At 43.9% G+C, this 19,223-nt stretch overlaps 2 protein-coding genes across 14 annotated transcripts in view; one reads left to right on the top strand and one right to left on the bottom strand.

Moving 5' to 3' along the window:
* Positions 1-9,991, top strand: part of ptpro (protein tyrosine phosphatase receptor type O) — a 32,201-nt gene extending 22,210 nt beyond the window's left edge. For 2 of the 3 annotated variants that reach the window (XM_076721724.1, XM_076721726.1), the window contains 10 exons: positions 2,623-2,658; positions 2,999-3,080; positions 3,451-3,541; positions 3,764-3,840; positions 3,943-4,077; positions 4,292-4,414; positions 4,543-4,697; positions 5,839-5,974; positions 6,064-6,188; positions 6,486-9,991. In XM_076721724.1, coding sequence (XP_076577839.1) covers positions 2,623-2,658; positions 2,999-3,080; positions 3,451-3,541; positions 3,764-3,840; positions 3,943-4,077; positions 4,292-4,414; positions 4,543-4,697; positions 5,839-5,974; positions 6,064-6,168 — 940 coding nt within the window. In that variant the 3' untranslated portion in view covers positions 6,169-6,188; positions 6,486-9,991. The remainder of the gene's footprint in view (positions 1-2,622; positions 2,659-2,998; positions 3,081-3,450; positions 3,542-3,763; positions 3,841-3,942; positions 4,078-4,291; positions 4,415-4,542; positions 4,698-5,838; positions 5,975-6,063; positions 6,189-6,485) is intronic. The other variant, XM_076721727.1, reaches the window with a different exon arrangement.
* Positions 9,992-16,026: 6,035 nt separating this feature from the next.
* Positions 16,027-19,223, bottom strand: part of eps8a (EGFR pathway substrate 8a, signaling adaptor) — a 29,236-nt gene continuing 26,039 nt past the window's right edge. For 8 of the 11 annotated variants that reach the window (XM_076722137.1, XM_076722146.1, XM_076722141.1 and 5 more), the window contains one exon: positions 16,027-18,582. In XM_076722137.1, coding sequence (XP_076578252.1) covers positions 18,472-18,582 — 111 coding nt within the window. In that variant the 3' untranslated portion in view covers positions 16,027-18,471. The remainder of the gene's footprint in view (positions 18,583-19,223) is intronic. The other 3 variants (XM_076722142.1, XM_076722144.1, XR_013075841.1) reach the window with 3 other exon arrangements.

Raw genomic sequence — 19,223 nt, forward strand, 5'->3', positions numbered from 1 at the left:
AACTGTCAGATTTTTGTTTAATTTTAATCTTCTTGAGGGTCGCACTGAGATCGTCGTACATTTGGCCCAAATATTTTTACTCTTTTTAAGAAATTGCATGAAAATACCAAACTCATCACTGCGTTTACAGACGTGGTCTATCTCAAGCTCCCCATAGGACAGTCTCTGGTGCTTCCCATGTCAAAGTTTGGGGACACGGCTGTAAATCTGCATTTTATCAGAGGTGAAGAAGTTGTTTCAGTTTTCCAGGAGGTCTTCAAGGATGAGGACGAACCGGTTGGTTTGCTTTGTGTCTGGTTAACTTTGTGCAGCAGTCTCAGGTGCTGCCGTCGAGCATCCATTTATCTCGATCTCCTTCCTCTGCAGACTTTGTGGATCTATAACGTCTCCTAACTTCCTCCTTTGCCTCTGAGTCATCTCTGCTGCAGCCACTAGAGGGCGCTGGCACTTGAACATAAGCAAACGTTGTTGTGATGTTTGCTGAAATGTCTAATGTTGTTTTTCTTGCGTCTTGACGTGGTTGACCTTCATGTACCGTGCATTAGCTACATGGTTTAGCTGTGGCTAGCAGTGTCCTCCTTATAGTTCTGCTGATTTCTTTATGGTCCATTTGTTACTTATCGTGGAACTAACTGGTGTCTGTGGACATTAAATCTGGTGTTCCACCAGGTTCAGTTTTAGGCCCCTTGTTCTTAATGTACACGAGTCATCGGCTTCATGTTGTGATGTTTTATCTAATATTTTATTTGCAGACAACACCAACTTGTTTTTCTCACACCAGAATCTTCAAAACAGAGCCGCTAATTGATTTGAGTCTTTGAATCATTAATGTGATCAAATGTGAACTTTGGAATCTTTTCAAATGACCTTCTACACTTTGTTTTTGTATCTGAACTTAAAGAATTTTCATCATAAGATGATCATGTGTGGAAATAGAATATTAGATGCCAGTTTATTTATGCCAGATAACAACAACAACAAGGACCTTGAAACAGAACCCTGTGGAACACCAGATTCAGAGAGGAGCTGAGTTAATGCCTCCGTATGTGAAACGAAAACACTCGAGTCAGAATAAACTACAGTGTGTTTGTTCATGGTGATGAAGGAACATCACTGAGGTTCACTGATGTGTTTTAATGGAGGTCAACGGCTCAGAGGAGGAAGATCCTTCAGACTGTGATCCTCACAGAAACTTGTCAGATGCATTCAGGTCGTTCTGGTTTGAGTCTGCACATGGGATTTGTTGACAAGAAGAAAACGTAGAGTATCACATGACTGAAAATTCAAACTTATTCTCAAAACACTTGAACGCTGAATTCTGAGATAAAAAGCTTTCAAGTCCAGTTCGATTCATGAGGAAACAGGAAGTCAGCAGATGATTCTTCTGACATGTTGAACTTTGTCTTGCAATGCTGTGCCTGTGGTTGAACTCAGTCACACTGAGTGCGTTTCTACTAACATGTTGGATGTAGCATGATGCTAACTGTTGATGCTAACTATAGCTTGGCTCCATGTTTGGTGTTTGCATGCTGTCTGTCTTCCTCTTTTTGTGGATGTTCTCTTCAGAAGTACTCGTTCAGTATGTAGTGCTGCTGTTAGCGTGTATCTGTCTGACGTAGACGTCGTCGTGCATGTCGCTGGTTAAACACGATTCACTCTGACTGTGTCGCAGAGCTGCGACACAGTCAGAGTGAATCTTTAAAGGCTGAGATTTGACTCCAGCACTCAGAAGCATGAAACAGATAAATCAGTGTAAATTTGAAACGGCTGCATGTCAGGTAACAGTTTGTTTGAGATGATTTCGACCAATCACTGAGCATGATGACGTTCCTCTGATGTCATTTCATTTGTTCTCTTAAATCTGTTTTCTGGGGTTCGACCAATCGATGGGTTCCATACTGGCCTTTTATCAACGTCACTTTCTCTTTGTTCCACAATGTTTGACAAAACTAACACTTTAAATTAATTCACAATTTTGAAGTTCATCTTTGAAAGTGACTTTATTTTAATTTTTTAGTTGGTAGAAAATGAATCTGAAATCTTTTGAATTCAAGTTTTGAGAGTATCTAATTTTCTTGTTTGAGTATTTTAATTAAAACGAAAACTTTCATGATGGAATAATTATTACGGGAAATTTTCAACCATGATGGAATTGATGATGAAAAAACGAATTTTGCCTTTCACTGAAATGAGCTGAAATTGGCACATACGAACATCTGAATGATAAATAAATATGACACATTTTTGATTTTGTCAAACATGATGCAGAGAAATGGAAAGTGATTCAACTTTGGCAGCCATAGACTTCCATAGACCAGACATTTTATCAAATCTGATCAGAAATTTTATTTTCCCATTTAGTGCCTCATGATTGTACAAATTAAGCTTTAAAGGTTTTTTATTTTTTTATGGAGAAAATTGAATATTTAAACATTTTGAATGACAAAACATGATCAATAAAACTGAACTTAAATGAAGAATCTGAATCGTCTCATCGTCGTTAAAGGTTTAAAAACCCACATTGGTCAAACTCTGACGTCTGGACGGACGTTCGCGTAGAACAGTGAGACGAAACACTCGACGCGTCAGTCGTCATCAAATTTACATGTTTGTATTTTATAGGAGCAAGACAGCGTTAAAGAAACGGAAGCTAACAAGGTAACAAGACTAAACAAGCACACGTGGCTCCAGTCTGTGTTTATTTATTTATTTATTTACTCTGTGTGGGTGTGTGTGTGTGTGTGTGTGTGTGTGCGCGCGCGCTGCCATGGCACTACATGCAGCCTTCAGACAGAGCGACAACGTCCGAGCTGTTTAATCCGTCAGATTAAAGTGAAACGGATGGACAGACGGACAGATTGGACAGTAATACTGTAAACATAAATACGAGTGAAGAGTTTTCGTCTTTTATGTTAATCTGAAGGTAAATGACGAACAGGAAACGTGACGACGGCGTTAAAACGTGATTTTCATGGACGTCTCTCGTGTCTCGTTGCAGTCCTGTCCAGCTGGACGACTTCGACACGTACTTCAAAGAAATGAGCAAAGACTCGGCCTACAAGTTCTCTCTGCAGTTTGAGGTAAAAGTACTTCACAGCTGCTGTTTTTGTACTCACTCAGCTGTTTATCATGTATTTGTATTCACACAAAACCTCAGTTCAACGTGAGCTGGATATGAAGTTTACTGCTGAGATGATGAAGTTATTCATGTGGAACCTTTCAAAACAAAAGCTGCAAAGCACTTCAAAATAAAAGCATTTAGCATGAAACACAAGTCCTTTCAGAGCCACGTTTTCACAGTTTTACTTTGAAACTGGACGGAGGATCATCAGGTAACAAGTGCTCACAATCATAAAATAAACTTTACTGACACACAACTCGTTTGGAGGGACGGAGTGTTTGAACCTGATGGAAAGATTAAAGAATCTGACGCTGTGAAATGTGTTTCAGGAACTGAAGAGCGTCGGCCTGGATCTTTCCCATGATGCAGCAGACCTGCCCGTCAACAGGCCGAAGAACAGATACACCAACATCCTCCCCTGTGAGTCCCTGCCAGCAAAGCCTCATGGGAGAAAAACCCCAAACTGTCTGAAACAGTTTTACAAATCTTTCATTTAATTTTATTGTGCATGTTGAGTTTTCACATCAGTCAGCACAGAACATGTTTGTGTTGTTGTTTGTGTTTGTGTTGTTGTTTGTTTGTGTTGTTGTTGCTGCTTGTTTCAGCTGCGTCACTTAAACATCTTGAACTCTTTTCCTCCAGACGACTTCAGTCGAGTGAAGCTGATCTCGATGCACAACGACGAAGGTTCAGACTACATCAACGCCAACTACATACCCGTGAGTGTCACTGAAGGGTCAGAGTATTTCTACACTGCAGTACTACTAGTTTTACTTCAATAAGAGATGTGAGTCCTGTGTGTGTGTGTGCGCGCTCTGCAGGGCTACAAACACGGTAAAGAGTACATCGCCACTCAGGGGCCGCTGCCTGAAACCCGCAATGATTTCTGGAAGATGGTTCTGCAGCAGAAGTCTCCCATCATCGTGATGCTCACACAGTGCAACGAACGGCGGAGGGTGAGTACAAGTACTGCGAGTACAAGTACTGCACTTCAATACAAATATGAGGTACTTGTACTAGAATAATTAAAGAAACAGTTCAGTACAAGCTCCACCTCAACCACCTCCAACAGTAAATCCTGCTTTGACATGAGTGAGGAGACACAGTAGAGGAAGAAATGTTTGAATTGGTTCATATTTTGGTGACGTGAACTTGTTCACCTGTTTCCAGGTGAAGTGTGATCACTACTGGCCGTTCACAGACGAGCCTGTGATGTATGGAGAAATCAGCGTAGAGATGCTGTCTGAATCCGAGTCTCCGGAGTGGACCATCAGGAAGTTCAGACTGGGATACGTGAGTACCAGCTTCTCAGGAAGGGGGTCCAGGCCCCCCAAGGACCACCAGAGTCTGCTCTGAGAAACACGGCGTCCTGTCACATTCATGTGTTTCCTGTAAGATCAGACGTTTGTGTCCCCCTGCAGGCCGATGAGAGTCAGGACGTCCTCCACCTGAACTACACCTCGTGGCCGGATCACGGCGTCCCCACAGTTAACGCCATCGAAAGCATCCTTCAGTTCGTCCACATCGTCCGTCAGCAGGCCAACAGGACCAAAGACCCCGTCATAGTCCACTGCAGGTCAGGACGGGACTGAAGTTAGTGAACAGGCACTGGATCTGTTACGTTTGCTATAGATCAGGAAACAAACCATGGCTGAAGAATGGACAACTTTTACTAGTACTGAGGCTAAAATGTGTGAAGTCTGTCCTGAAGGTGGCGCTGGAGGAAACGTCGTGTCCGTCCAGTTTTCTGTAACTCACTTTATTAAACTGTCATTGGACAAACAAGACTCCTCTGAACTCATCATTAGCAACTTAGCTTTATTGAACCAGCTAGCTTGGTGCACTATTGTGCACTAGCAGTAGCTCATGCTAACATTAGCATAGTGTTAATGTTAGCCATTACTAAAGTTACCATGCAAGGATCTACAAGAGGTGAATATGCTAACGTTTAGAATGTAGACGTCATGTTTACATCCATACGGTTAGCATGGTAACATGCTAACATTTGTGCATGTGTTACACAACAAACTTTAGCACAGTGATGTACTGCTTTTAGCATGTTAGCATGCCACCCCTCTTGTAGGATGTGTATTATTTAGCATTAAGCATGATCATTACATAGCATGTCCACTTGATAATATTTACTGTAGTTGATGGTGTAAAAACATATGGCTTAGTTTATTAATATACATTAGCACACCTGCAGATAGCATTTCAACAGCTATTAGCAGTTTAGCACACCACATTTAGCATAGTCAGTAGATTAAAAGGATACGACAGTTAACACGTAAAACTAGCATCAAAGCTAATACACTGGAAAAAAAAAGAAGAAAAAAGCCAGATGAGTGTGTGAACAACAATATCTACAAGAGTCAAAATAATCATAATTAGCTTCATGATTAGCTACTATATTATTTATCAGCAGTCTTGTAAAGAGACTTCCTCGGTAAGATTAACAGGAAGTGAATGTGTGACTTCGATGTTTAAGGAACGCTGTAGCTTTCTGCATCTCCTGGTTTTATTTGAAGTCTCTCCAGGAAACGTTCAGAGACTCTGAGTCACAGAGCAGGCAGTGGAGATCACATCCTGACAGTTAACGACCATAAAAACACTATTAGACAGATGAAGTCATGTCCATTATGTCGTCCATTTGGCTCCGGCTGTGGTCCGATAATGACAGCGGAGGTTTTCTGTCTGTTTCTGTGTCTGTGGTTCAGCGCTGGAGTCGGCCGGACGGGGACGTTCATCGCTCTGGACCGTCTGATGCAGCACATCAGAGAACACGAGTTCGCCGACATCCTGGGCATGGTGTCGGAGATGCGTTCACACCGTCTGTCCATGGTCCAGACTGAGGTGAGGTCACGGTGCACGTGTCTGTGAAGTGTACGTGTGAAACAGGAAGTCTGTGGCGCCCTGACCGGCCGGTGTTGTGTTCTCTGCAGGAGCAGTACGTGTTCATCCATCAGTGCGTCCTGCTGATGTGGCAGAAGAAGAAGCAGCAGTCCATCACCTCCGACGTCATCTACGAGAACGCCAGCAAGACATAATGACGGAGGCGCCTCCAGACGTGAGTCAGACGCCTTTTCCTTCACTTCCTGTTAGAAACACTGAAACACACAAACTTTACTGACAAGAAAACGTGGCAACACTCCCCGATCGATCAAGCATAATGAGCGTATTGATCACATATAACCAGTAAATAAACAGGTAATGAACGAGTAGAACGAAGCTGTGAGCAGACAGGAGTCCATTAAAAATGAAATGGAAGCTGCTGAATAAACAGATGATGACTGACAATGAACTGCTGTAATCATGTAAAACCACGTCCACTTCACTCGTTTCCTCCCTTTTCCTTGTCTTGCAGGCTGCAAACACACCCAACCTCCTGTGCTTCAGGCATCCATTCTCTGCAGAAGAAGATCCGCTTCATCATCAGTATCTAAAACAAACAGCAGAACATCTCGACGGCACAAGAAAAAGAACCCTGTTTTTTTGTTGAATTGGTGTTAAAGCATGGATGGAGATTTGCCTTAAGGAGCCTTCACTGACTGACCAACCCGTTGAACCACAGCCCGCCCTCTGAATTGGACTGATTCACGTCAATGTGGGGTGGGTGGAGTCGGAGGAGCGTTAACGAGCTCCGTCCCGTGATTGGATGTCTGCACTGTGTCCGTCCTCGTTCAGACGACGTGAGGCGACGAGTCGGAGGAACTGAGTCAGCAGTTTTTCATTTGATTTGTTTTTTAATCTCAGGAGTAGCTGAAAAACCAGCAAGCACACTGGCCTCTTCTTCCACTTCCAACGTCATTTGTCATTGGTTAGATTTAGTCTTTTGCATCGTCGACGGCGCTCGCCGCCCGCAGCATGCAGCCGTCCTGGCTTTTCATGACGCAGGAGTGACACACTGCCAAACACCCGAACACATCGTGGGACGAAGACGTGTCGATTATGAAAAAACACCGACTGCTCTAACGTGCTAACTAACTGCCAGGACTGCTGCACAGATCAAACCACTGAAGGAGCCCAGCAAGCATTCGACGAAGATCCAGTTCTGGAAAATGAGCACAAAACGCGTTTCGGCCCGTCGACGCCGATTTTGAATGGATGCTGTTCTTTCAGCCGTCGTGCCGGAGAGTCTTCGCGTTTCTGTCCTGGCCGAGACATCACCTGTATCTTTGAAAAATGTTCCAGATTTCAGCTTCAAAGCCTCAAAGAAAGTTTTTGGTACTAATTTTACTAAATGCTGCTCGGCTTCGTACGACGTCCGAACTTTTTCTCTCGTCTGTGGAATCCGCCTTTCAACGTCTGAATGTTTGCTGGGTCTGCACAAGAACTAAAGGGCACAAAAGCTGAAGGGACGGACGCCTTCCTGTGGAAACACGAGTGCCTGACGCGGCGTCGCGGTTTGAGGCCAGTCTGTAGTTTAGAGTCGGTGCTCGTAGCTGTGGTTTGTATTTGCACTGAGGCCTCGATGCTGCCCGACCTGCCGACAGAAGAAGGGAAGAGTTTCTGCTCGGTGGAGGACCGACGTCCGGCCGAGACGCTCGGTCCTCGTCCCGTCTTTCTGACAGAGGATCTCGATCTGAGGTCATCGCTGTGGAAACGACCAGCAGAGAAACGGATCATCGCTGACAGACTGTTGAACTGCCAAAACCTCCATGAAATTACATCAAGACATCGAGTTTCCCTTCATATCTCCAGGGCCGTCCGGGGCCCGTCTGAGGCCCCAGGCGCCACCTGAATATCTTCCTTCCATCAAATTGCCGACCCGGAAAGCTGCAGCTGTAATTCATGACAGTGAAACTGCCCCGAAACAAAAACTAGAGTAAAACACAGAAATGTTTTTCACATTTTAACTTCACGTTCGTCACTTTAGTTGTCGCGGCTCAAAGTTTGGAAGTTTGAGACAAAACTTCAGATTCTTTTGTTCATTGCCAAATTTTTTTTGGTCCAACAGGATCTGCTTTGATATGTGGGCAGAGCCAACCCGAATTTAATACGACCTTTGGGGCAGCGTCCCAGAATACGAAGGCGCAGCGTCCTCCGTCAGCGTAGATGACACAAGAAAATTTGGTTTTCAACTTAAACACTAAACTTACGGTGAAAACAGATTTCTGTTGGAAGAATTTTTTGTTTTCATCTCAAAATCTGAAGTCACCAAATATTGTTTTGGTTCACGTCCACAAAGCTCACGTCAAAGTGCCAGATTTTTGGATCGTATCCAATAAAGTTTTAAATAATCCCCACATTTGATATTCTTCCGTTTGCTGTAAATCTTTCTTTGATTTTAGGGATAAAACGACCGAAATGTCAGAAAGACGTTTTGAAGCTTGAAACAGAATCAGTGTTCACTTTAAGAAACGAACGTCGCGTCTCGGCTGCACGTCTGTCCAAACACGTGACGGCGTACAGAAAATCATTTTCTGAAGCGTCGTTATCACATTGGCTTATTTTTGGTTCATTTTCTGTCTTCGTCCTGAAGGACGACAGAAAACGTCTTCTTGACTGTAGAATGTCTGCACATCAGACGAGAGGTCGACCTTGACGCTGCGTTCAGGATGTGAAGGGTGTCGTCAGAATAACGGCGGCGGGCCGAACGGCCTCTTTGACGCGTTAAAGGTCTGATAGAAGATCAAATCTGACTTTCATTTATTCAGACATTTAAATCGTCTTCTGTTCACATCAGTTCTGTTGAGTCTCATTTTACATTTTTCCAAACAAGCAATCAAAGTTTTAATCTCGTCTTAAAGAATTTTACCTGAATGAAATGTAAAAAACTCAAACTCCGAATCCGAACAATTCAGATTCAACTCAACTGTCACGACAACCAGATAAAGAAAAGGCTGAAACTGACAGACTGTTTGTCTGTTTGTCGTTTTTCATCACGTCTTCTTACTAATTCATAAAAGAAACTTTCAGATTACATCCCAGTTTATTTTAATCTCAACAGATACAAACATTTGTTATAACACCATCGACTAGAACTAAAGGAAAATCACTGAAATCAAGGTTGTTGTTTTTTTAAACCCGCTGGGCATTTGGAACTTTTTGTCACTGATTTGTAAAATATTTTGTCGTTGTGATCTTTTGGTCCAAACCCAAATTCATTCTGCTTCGCTTCAGTTTCTATTTTAATCTCTAAATTTGCTAAAACGCCCCCAAAGTTTGTAGAACTGCATCAATTGCACAATTTCTGAAAGTCGTCCGATTTTTTTGAAGATCTTTTCCCCCAAATATTAGAAGTGAATAAAAGGAAAAGCTGCTTCTGACTGCTGTTCGTGTTATTTTGACCACCCCTGGTATCCAGTTTGGAAAAAGGCCGTCGGACACGTGAGCGTCGACCTGGCGAATGATCTTTGTGGCCTTGTGCTTCAAACACCTGAAGTCTTTACCTGTTGGTCGGTTCGGTCGCCGCTCGATCTGAGCTAGTTTCATTTCACTGTTAGATATCAGATGTACTGTACATACTACTACTGCTTAACTATTCTGTTTCTACTCGTCATTACGAAGTACTTCTTGTGGAAATGTTGCTTTAGAGGTTTGTTTTTGAAGGTGTTGTGTCTGTGAATCATCGTTACCTGAGCAGAGTTCTCATCACCTGGACAGTTTGGACATTGGGCTGTTGGGAAAACGTCGCGTGGACACGAACTCGTCACAAACGCACTTGTGGACGACGAGCGGACGGAGAGAAAGCTCAGCACTGTTCACTCTTTACAGTTTTTGCTTCGTGTGCGTCGTCAAACTTGTTCGTCATTGGTGCCATTTCTTGTGCATTGTGTCACTTAAAATTTGAGGGACGATCGTGAACTCGGATCCTCGTCACGGAGTTTTAATGTGTGTGTGCGTGTTGGAATAAAACAAAATGTTGCAGTTCCGTTTGTCCTGTTTCACTTTCTGTGCGACACGTAAAAACAACCACTGTCCGTTTTCTGCGTGGAAAAATCGGACTTGTTTCAGCTACTTTTAAGTTAACGTTTATTTTTTTCCACCTTTACTAAGATATCACAGTATTGTAATAATTTATACACACATATATTTGAAGTGACCCTAAATCAGTTATGTTGAAGTTTTGCATTTATTTTACAATCAGAACATTTTGCAAAAACACAAAACACTGTTTTTTCATGCTTCATGTATTATTTCGTATTAAACCCTGAATCTGTAATAATACTAAAATTAAGTGTTATTTTTCAATTTTTCAAAGCACTGGGAAATGAGAGGACACGTGGACATTCAGCAGGACAAAGACGCTGCGTGGAGACCGAACATGAGACACGTTGATATGGCTCAGTGTGACCTCTGTGTCCTGAGGACATCACCGTGTCTGATGCACATCGGGAAGAAACGTCCAGAAATCTGCTTAGAAATCTTAGAAAAAAAAGCCCATTCAGAACTTGCCTGAGAATTTTGCCGTTTTTAAGTTTTCTTCAGCATCAAAGTCTCCAGTGACGCTTGTCTGTGCATCAGTGGTGACACTGCAAACAGGAGCTGCTAACAGCTAATTCTGCACACGTTTAATGGCACCAGTTCCCAAAAAGGCCGACGCTAATGTTAGCATGTTTACATCCATCACATCAGCAAATATTCTGACTTCACTCAGTCTCACATATAAAAAGGAAGAAGGACGAGCTTCAGTAAACACACGGTGGGGATTTCAATTAAGGCGGAGCGGCGAGTTCACAGGTAAACAGCTGGAAACAGCTGTGATGACGACGTGGGCGGAGGTCAGTCAGGTGATGTTTGTCACCCCACCTGAGTGAACCCAGTCTGAACGAGGCTTTAAAGTTCGAGCTCACGATCTTCTGATTATCTTTGCATCCAGCTGTACTTCCTTAAACACCTTCGAGCGCCTTCATCCTTTTCTACAACGTAACCTACGATTAAACACAAGCTTCTGCACGTTTCATCCTGGAAACAGTAACTGACTGTTTGCTCTTTGTTTGAAATTATTTAAGCCGCGAGAGAAAATATCTGAGATTATTATAGAAAGAAAACACAGAATGAAAATGTTTCATCTTGATGAGAAAACCTCATAATTCACAGAACAAATCCTGACGTGTGTCCACATTAAGAGAGCAGACGGCTCATTTATGTGTGTTAAATAAACATCTAATATAATATTACACCTTTAGTCTCTAAATTATTCATTTAATTTTTTCCAAAATTTGATGAAATATGACATTTTCGTGTAAAAAACGTACTTTTCTTGGGGTTAGTGTTCACAGTTTGTGTGTTATTGGTGTCTTTTTTTTTTTATCTAAAATAAATATTTTCAGGGGTAAATCTCAGATATTTTTCCTCCTTCACTGCGGCTCCATTGATTTCAGCCATGTTAAACTTTCTGACGAGGGGGAGAAAAAGCAAAGTCAGAGCTCCTCAGGTGGTTTAAATGCCAGCGTGTTTCAGTGTTCACCTCTCAGTAAACGAAATCTCACATTTTGGATTCAAACTCAACAGAAACTAAAACCTGCGGCTCCAAACGACCTTTTCATGATGACTGAAAACATTTATTCTCTGTCACACAGAAACACACTCACACAGAGGCGGGGGAGGGGCCAATAGGAGGAAACCGGGACCGGGGGAGGGCGGGGCTTCGGGCCCGGTCCGTCCGTCAGTCACAGCTGGTCTTTGTAGTAGCCGAGCTTCGCGAAGGACATTTCTCTGCTCCGCTGAGGACGCAGCACAGCGACACGGACGTCACAACGAGTCACCGAGTACACGTACTCGACTACTGCACTCACGTACTTGTACTTCATGTCAGTGTTTATACTGTCTGAGAGGCCAGTGTGCACGAAGCTTCTAGAATCACCAGGTTCATTGATAATGAGACACAAGAGAACAGTGTGTGTGTGTGTGTGTGTGTGTGTGTGTGTGTGTGTGTCTCACCATCCTCACTGACGTATTTGTCAGCCACAAACCTGAACACTGAACACTAAACGTCCAGTCTGAACCTGAACCTGAACCTCGTTCTAACATGAACCTTTAAAATCACATGTAAAGCCTCAAAGTCTCAAACTGTCCTCACAGAGAGAGAAAAAGTCTTCTGTTCCCATGAGGACAGTGTGTCCCCACAATGTCACTGCGTGAACAGAGAGTGTGTCCAAAATGCCAGTAAAAAACACACTCACACACCGTCTGTTTGAACACTTCTGTCACCATGCAGTGTGGGGACACGGTCAGCAGGGCTCTACCTGTGTGATGTCACCACAGGGGATTTCCCACACAGGTGACACCAGGAAGAACAGAAACAACAGCAAACTTCCCACTGTGTGTGTGTGTGTGTGTGTGTGTGTGTGTGTGTGTGTGTGTTGGGGGGCAGAGGAACTGGGTCCAGGTCTTCTGTAATGGAGGAGTCCCCACAGAGCTGGCACTGCTCTACATGATCGAGGTAAACACACACTCTGCTCATGTGTAGACCGTTTATTTCCTGCTGGTTTCTGATTGGCTGTCGTGTCTCAGGTGGGTCCAGGTGAGATCCCCATTGATTTCAGTAGCAGCACTCGGCCTCCTGGTTATGTTTGTTCTGATCTCGATGCACAACGACGAAGGTTCAGACTACATCAACGCCAACTACATACCCGAGAGTGTCACTGAAGGGTCAGAGTATTTCTACACTGCAGTACTACTAGTTTTACTTCAATAAGAGATGTGAGTCCTGTGTGTGTGTGTGCGCGCTCTGCAGGGCTACAAACACGGTAAAGAGTACATCGCCACTCAGGGGCCGCTGCCTGAAACCCGCAATGATTTCTGGAAGATGGTTCTGCAGCAGAAGTCTCCCATCATCGTGATGCTCACACAGTGCAACGAACGGCGGAGGGTGAGTACAAGTACTGCGAGTACAAGTACTGCACTTCAATACAAATATGAGGTACTTGTACTAGATAGAATAATTTAAAAAACAGTTCAGGACAAGCTCCACCTCAACCACCTCCAACAGTAAAATCCTGCTTTGACATGAGTGAGGAGACACAGTAGAAGAAGAAATGTTTGAATTGGTTCATATTTTGGTGACGTGAACTTGTTCACCTGTTTCCAGGTGAAGTGTGATCACTACTGGCCATTCACAGACGAGCCTGTGATGTATGGAGAAATCAGCGTGAACGCATCTCCGACACCATGCCAGGATGTCGGCGACCTCGTGTTCTCTGATGTGCTGCATCAGACGGTCCAGAGCGATGAACGTCCCCGTCCGGCCGACTCCAGCGCTGAACCACAGACACAGAAACAGACAGAAAACCTCCGCTGTCATTATCGGACCACAGCCGGAGCCAAATGGACGACATAATGGACATGACTTCATCTGTCTAATAGTGTTGGACACTGGACACGACAGCCAATCAGAAACCAGCAGGAAATAAACGGTCTACACATGAGCAGAGTGTGTGTTTACCTCGATCATGTAGAGCAGTGCCAGCTCTGTGGGGACTCCTCCATTACAGAAGACCTGGACCCAGTTCCTCTGCCCCCCAACACACACACACACACACACACACACACACACACACACACACAGTGGGAAGTTTGCTGTTGTTTCTGTTCTTCCTGGTGTCACCTGTGTGGGAAATCCCCTGTGGTGACATCACACAGGTAGAGCCCTGCTGACCGTGTCCCCACACTGCATGGTGACAGAAGTGTTCAAACAGACGGTGTGTGAGTGTGTTTTTTACTGGCATTTTGGACACACTCTCTGTTCACGCAGTGACATTGTGGGGACACACTGTCCTCATGGGAACAGAAGACTTTTTCTCTCTCTGTGAGGACAGTTTGAGACTTTGAGGCTTTACATGTGATTTTAAAGGTTCATGTTAGAACGAGGTTCAGGTTCAGGTTCAGACTGGACGTTTAGTGTTCAGTGTTCAGGTTTGTGGCTGACAAATACGTCAGTGAGGATGGTGAGAGACGCACGCACGCACACGCACACACACACACACACACACACTGTTCTCTTGTTTCTCATTATCAATGAACCAGGTGATTCTAGAAGCTTCGTGCACACGAAACGTCGTGTCCGTCCAGTTTTCTATAACTCACTTTATTAAACTGTCATTGGACAGTGTGCACTAGCAGTAGCTCATGCTAACATCAGCAAAGTGTTGATGTTAGCCATGCACGTGTCAGTGAAGTGTACGTGTGAAACAGGAAGTCTGTGGCGCCCTGACCGGCCGGTGTTGTGTTCTCTGCAGGAGCAGTACGTGTTCATCCATCAGTGCGTCCTGCTGATGTGGCAGAAGAAGAAGCAGCAGTCCATCACCTCCGACGTCATCTACGAGAACGCCAGCAAGACATAATGACGGAGGCGCCTCCAGACGTGAGTCAGACGCCTTTTCCTTCACTTCCTGTTAGAAACACTGAAACACAAACTTTACTGACAAGAAAACGTGGCAACACTCCCCGATCGATCAAGCATAATGAGCGTATTGATCACATATAACCAGTAAATAAACAGGTAATGAACGAGTAGAACGAAGCTGTGAGCAGACAGGAGTCCATTAAAAATGAAATGGAAGCTGCTGAATAAACAGATGATGACTGACAATGAACTGCTGTAATCATGTAAAACCACGTCCACTTCACTCGTTTCCTCCCTTTTCCTTGTCTTGCAGGCTGCAAACACACCCAACCTCCTGTGCTTCAGGCATCCATTCTCTGCAGAAGAAGATCCGCTTCATCATCAGTATCTAAAACAAACAGCAGAACATCTCGACGGCACAAGAAAAAGAACCCTGTTTTTTTGTTGAATTGGTGTTAAAGCATGGATGGAGATTTGCCTTAAGGAGCCTTCACTGACTGACCAACCCGTTGAACCACAGCCCGCCCTCTGAATTGGCCTCTTCTTCCACTTCCAACGTCATTTGTCATTGGTTAGATTTAGTCTTTTGCATCGTCGACGGCGCTCGCCGCCCGCAGCGTGCAGCCGTTCCCTCGTGCGGACGGAGAGAAAGCTCAGCACTGTTCACTCTTTACAGTTTTTGCTTCGTGTGCGTCGTCAAACTTGTTCGTCATTGGTGCCATTTCTTGTGCATTGTGTCACTTAAAATTTGAGGGACGATCGTGAACTCGGATCCTCGTCACGGAGTTTTAATGTGTGTGTGCGTGTTGGAATAAAACAAAATGTTGCAGTTCCGTTTGTCCTGTTTCACTTTCTGTACGACACGTAAAAACAACCACTGTCCGTTTTCTGCGTGGAAAAATCGGACTTGTTTCAGCTACTTTTAAGTTAACGTTTTTTTTTTCCACCTTTACTAAGATATCACAGTATTGTAATAATTTATACACACATACATTTGAAGTGTCCCTAAATCAGTTATGTTGAAGTTTTGCATTTATTTTACAATCAGAACATTTTGCAAAAACAAAAAACACTGTTTTTTCATGCTTCATGTATTATTTTGTATTAAACCCTGAATCTGTAATAATACTAAAATTAAGTGTAGCGCCCTCCAGTGGTTATTTGTCGTATAAAGAAGTTTTACATTAGGTGTTTGGCCTAATTTAAATCTTTTGTGATTAACATCGTAATGATAACAAACTACTGACTAAATCACATCCGACAGCGGCTCCTAATGCGACACTTCTAACGTAACGTCCCTGAAGGTCGCGAGTCAAAACTTTCTGCATTAAAATGATGAAAACCATGTGTCAGAAATTTTAGGTTAAATTTTCTCACAACTCTTCACTTACACTCAGCTGCTGAGCTAGCTGCTAGCTACAGCTAGCTGTGTGCCATTCAAGAAGTTTGTGAATTAATATTTGAAGTTTCTGTTAATAACCAACTTATCAAAGAATCAGAAAAAGTCAATCTCACTAATCGGCATCTTCAGGTTTGTGAACCGGACGTGAAACGAGTCTGTCGTCATCAAACTCTCACCTCAGATCGGACCGTAACCAACGGAGACGACGTGAAATGATTTTTATAAAGCTTTTATTGCAGAATGAGCAGATTTATGTGGAAAAGGCACCATGAAAACTATACACATAGTGAATTCTCTCTAGTGCTTCTTTCTGATTGGCTTCTAGAACTGTGTGAGTACGAGGACAGTTCGCTAACACGGAAACTTCACTCAGCAGCGATTATCCACAAACTACTACTCGTTAGTCGAATCAGTGTTTTACTACAGTTCAGACATTTTCACTCATTTTCACCGTTTACTTCCATTACAGTCGACCCAGAAACCAAAAACACAACCAATACAATCATCAGTGTCACAGTGAGTGAAGAACGTACTCGCTGACGTTTGTACATCTCATATGAAGGATACACGTACGTACTGAAGATTTACTGTGTACATAATGTTTCTCCAGCTGCTGGACGACCTGAAGTCTTAAAACTGGCCTGGTTTCACTCATTTGTGCCGTAGAAATCTTTTTTTGCTGGCTGATGTTTTTTGGTTAGATTTCGTTGCCGTGTTGAAACGGAGGCGAGGCGGTTCAAAGGAATGAAGGTCAGGTGACAAAATCCAAAAATAAATAACTGAAGGGTACAATTACTTTATTTTAATGAGTAAATTTAATACTCTGTTCATTCCAAAAGAGTCTTTCAGACCACTGCTGCTGATTCCCACTGCACCTGAACGCCTCAGTTTACTGTTAATACTGCATACATCCACTGAGCTGTACTACACATCTGTGTACTCTGAGTTTGGAATAATTTGTAGTATTTATTCTGATATTTAGTCAAGTGATTTGCTTTGGTCTGAGGTTTGGAGCTGTGGATCATTTAGCAGCTAGCAGCTGATCAGAGATCAGCCTGGTGCGACGTGACGAGAAGTGCTGCGAAAACATTCATTATACGGAACTGACGGAGAGGACAGGTGAAGGGTGGAGGAAGGGTGGAGTTCACCTGGGCAGCAGCAGAGGGCACACCTGCTCCTCTGCCATCGGTGCAAATATCGGAGAATTTCAGAGTTTAGTTTCAGTATTTCGTCCCTTTGGTGAACTGACTGAGGCGTTTTGTTTAATATACATTCAGTCATCGAGTCGAGAGACGGACGGACAGAACGATGCAGCTCACCAGGTCCTGATCCAGGACCGCGATGGTCCTGGATCAGGACCCGGATCAGGACCTGGATCAGGTCTGCCTCTGGCCAGAACAACTTTCAGGTAATAAACCGTGAAGCGGCTCCCAGACTTTTTTTTTTTTTTCCAAACAGGAAGTACCTGGTGCTGTGGGCGGAGCCTGAAGAGTCACTGTGTTTAAAGTGGAGCGTTGCTGAGTCAGCAGAATACATTCATGTCAGTGTTTGGACAACCTTTGACCTCTTCAACATCTGCACAGACAAACGATTAATCAGCAAAGAGCCGTTGAAAAACTCTTCAGCGTGTTTCTGGATCAGTTTCAGGTTTGATTCTTCACTCGTTCCCACCTCAAACATTTCATCAAAAAACATCTGAAACCTCTAATCACACGATTATGCTCATCAATGACACGTTATCATAAAGGTTTTGATCAGTTCTATCATTAATCACAAGAAGTTCTTCAGACTTTTTAACCATAAACGATTACAGACTATGAATAACATCGTGTTGGCCAAAGAATCTGACATGTACAGTTATTGATCAACGGATCGATAAGAGTCGACGTTCACGTCTTTGTTTTCTGCCCAGACGTCGAGCGTCGATTCCGTTTGAAGTCACAGAGTTCAACATGTGCTTCGTCTTCTGGACACACGATGTTAACGTCTCCTCCTCGTTAAATATTATCAGCTAAATCTAATTTTCCATTGTTTTTATCTTCATACTTAAATCTTTTCTCTTCATCCAGAATTTTTGGGGATTTTTTTGACATTAAGCTGAAACACAACTGATAACTTTAAGGAAGTGCGACGTGACGCCTTTGCATTGAATTTTGACTGAACTGTTTTCATCCACACGTCTCTCAGAGTTTTGGACACATCAGGACATTTTGCTGTCCAGCTTTCGTCCTTCGGAAAAACTTGTGTTTCGCTCTGTGACTCCAACATGGCGGCGCAACGAGCTAGCAGCCGCTCTAACATTAATACTGAGAGGCGTCGCTTTGGAGAATCAGCTTCTGAGCAGCTTTTCATTTCACCATCTAAACTCTGCAGGGAACAGGAAGTCCTCCAAAGTCCTCTGAGTGTCGGCGTCTCTCGTGTCCACACACTTCACGGTCCAACAGTCTGTCGGCTGCCCGTTCTTTATGTTTTCCTACGGGGACGAGCTGAGGAGTTCCTGCCTGCGCCGCATGATCTCCACAAACTCGGCGTGGTCCGCCGCCGCCTGAGGATCGAGAGCGCGAGAAAACAGCAGGCTGCAGCATGAAAAACCAGAAGTGAAAGCGAAGGAGGAGGAGGAGGAGGAGGAGGAGGAGGAGGAGGAGGAGGAGGAGGAGCTCAGTGGGTGCTGCCTTCGTCAAAAGACTCCACCCCTGAATCACAGGTGCTGGCTGCCAGTTTCTCCTGCCGCCTCCTCATGATCTCCTGGAGCTCAGAGCCTGAACTCCTCTGCACAGACGAGGAGGAGCAGGGAGTCCAGGGAGGTGAAGGCAGAGGGAGGAAACAGAGAGAAACAGCTGGTTAGTCTGTGAAACTCATTCAAAATGGAAATCTTCATTTCTTTCTGCTTCTGAAGCGACTGAGCGTCTCTGCCACCAAACTACTTTCGTCCTGGAATCAGAAGATTTTATCGGCTGGTAAAAATCTTCCGTCGGTCGCAGCCGGCTGTCTTTAGATGGTTCGGCTCTCCATGTAAACTCAGCCGGCCGCCTGAACCGACCTCGCCAAGCCTTCGGCGCCCTGCCGCGAGCTGTGAAGAGCATGTGCATGAAAACATCTACAATCTGAGTCAGCTGGTCCGGTCAGGGGGCATGCTGGGTAATGGAGTACTTTCTAAGACTGGTCGCACAAAGATCGCTTTCCCTGCTGAATCACAACTGATAAATATGAGCTAATACAAGCAGGAAATGTATGGAGGACAAAGGATGACTCATCAAAAAATAAACACAAATAAAATAAAGAAAGATTCCAATTAATGAATAAAAGATACAGAAATCAATAATTATCTATAACTAAATAAATAACTGTTGGTCGTTATTCTCTTTCTTTCACTCACGACCGCAACATTTCTACAAATCTACACTGAATTT

The sequence above is a fragment of the Chaetodon auriga genome, chromosome 22 (genome assembly GCF_051107435.1).
Source record: "Chaetodon auriga isolate fChaAug3 chromosome 22, fChaAug3.hap1, whole genome shotgun sequence".
NCBI classification, from domain to species: Eukaryota; Metazoa; Chordata; class Actinopteri; order Chaetodontiformes; family Chaetodontidae; genus Chaetodon; species Chaetodon auriga.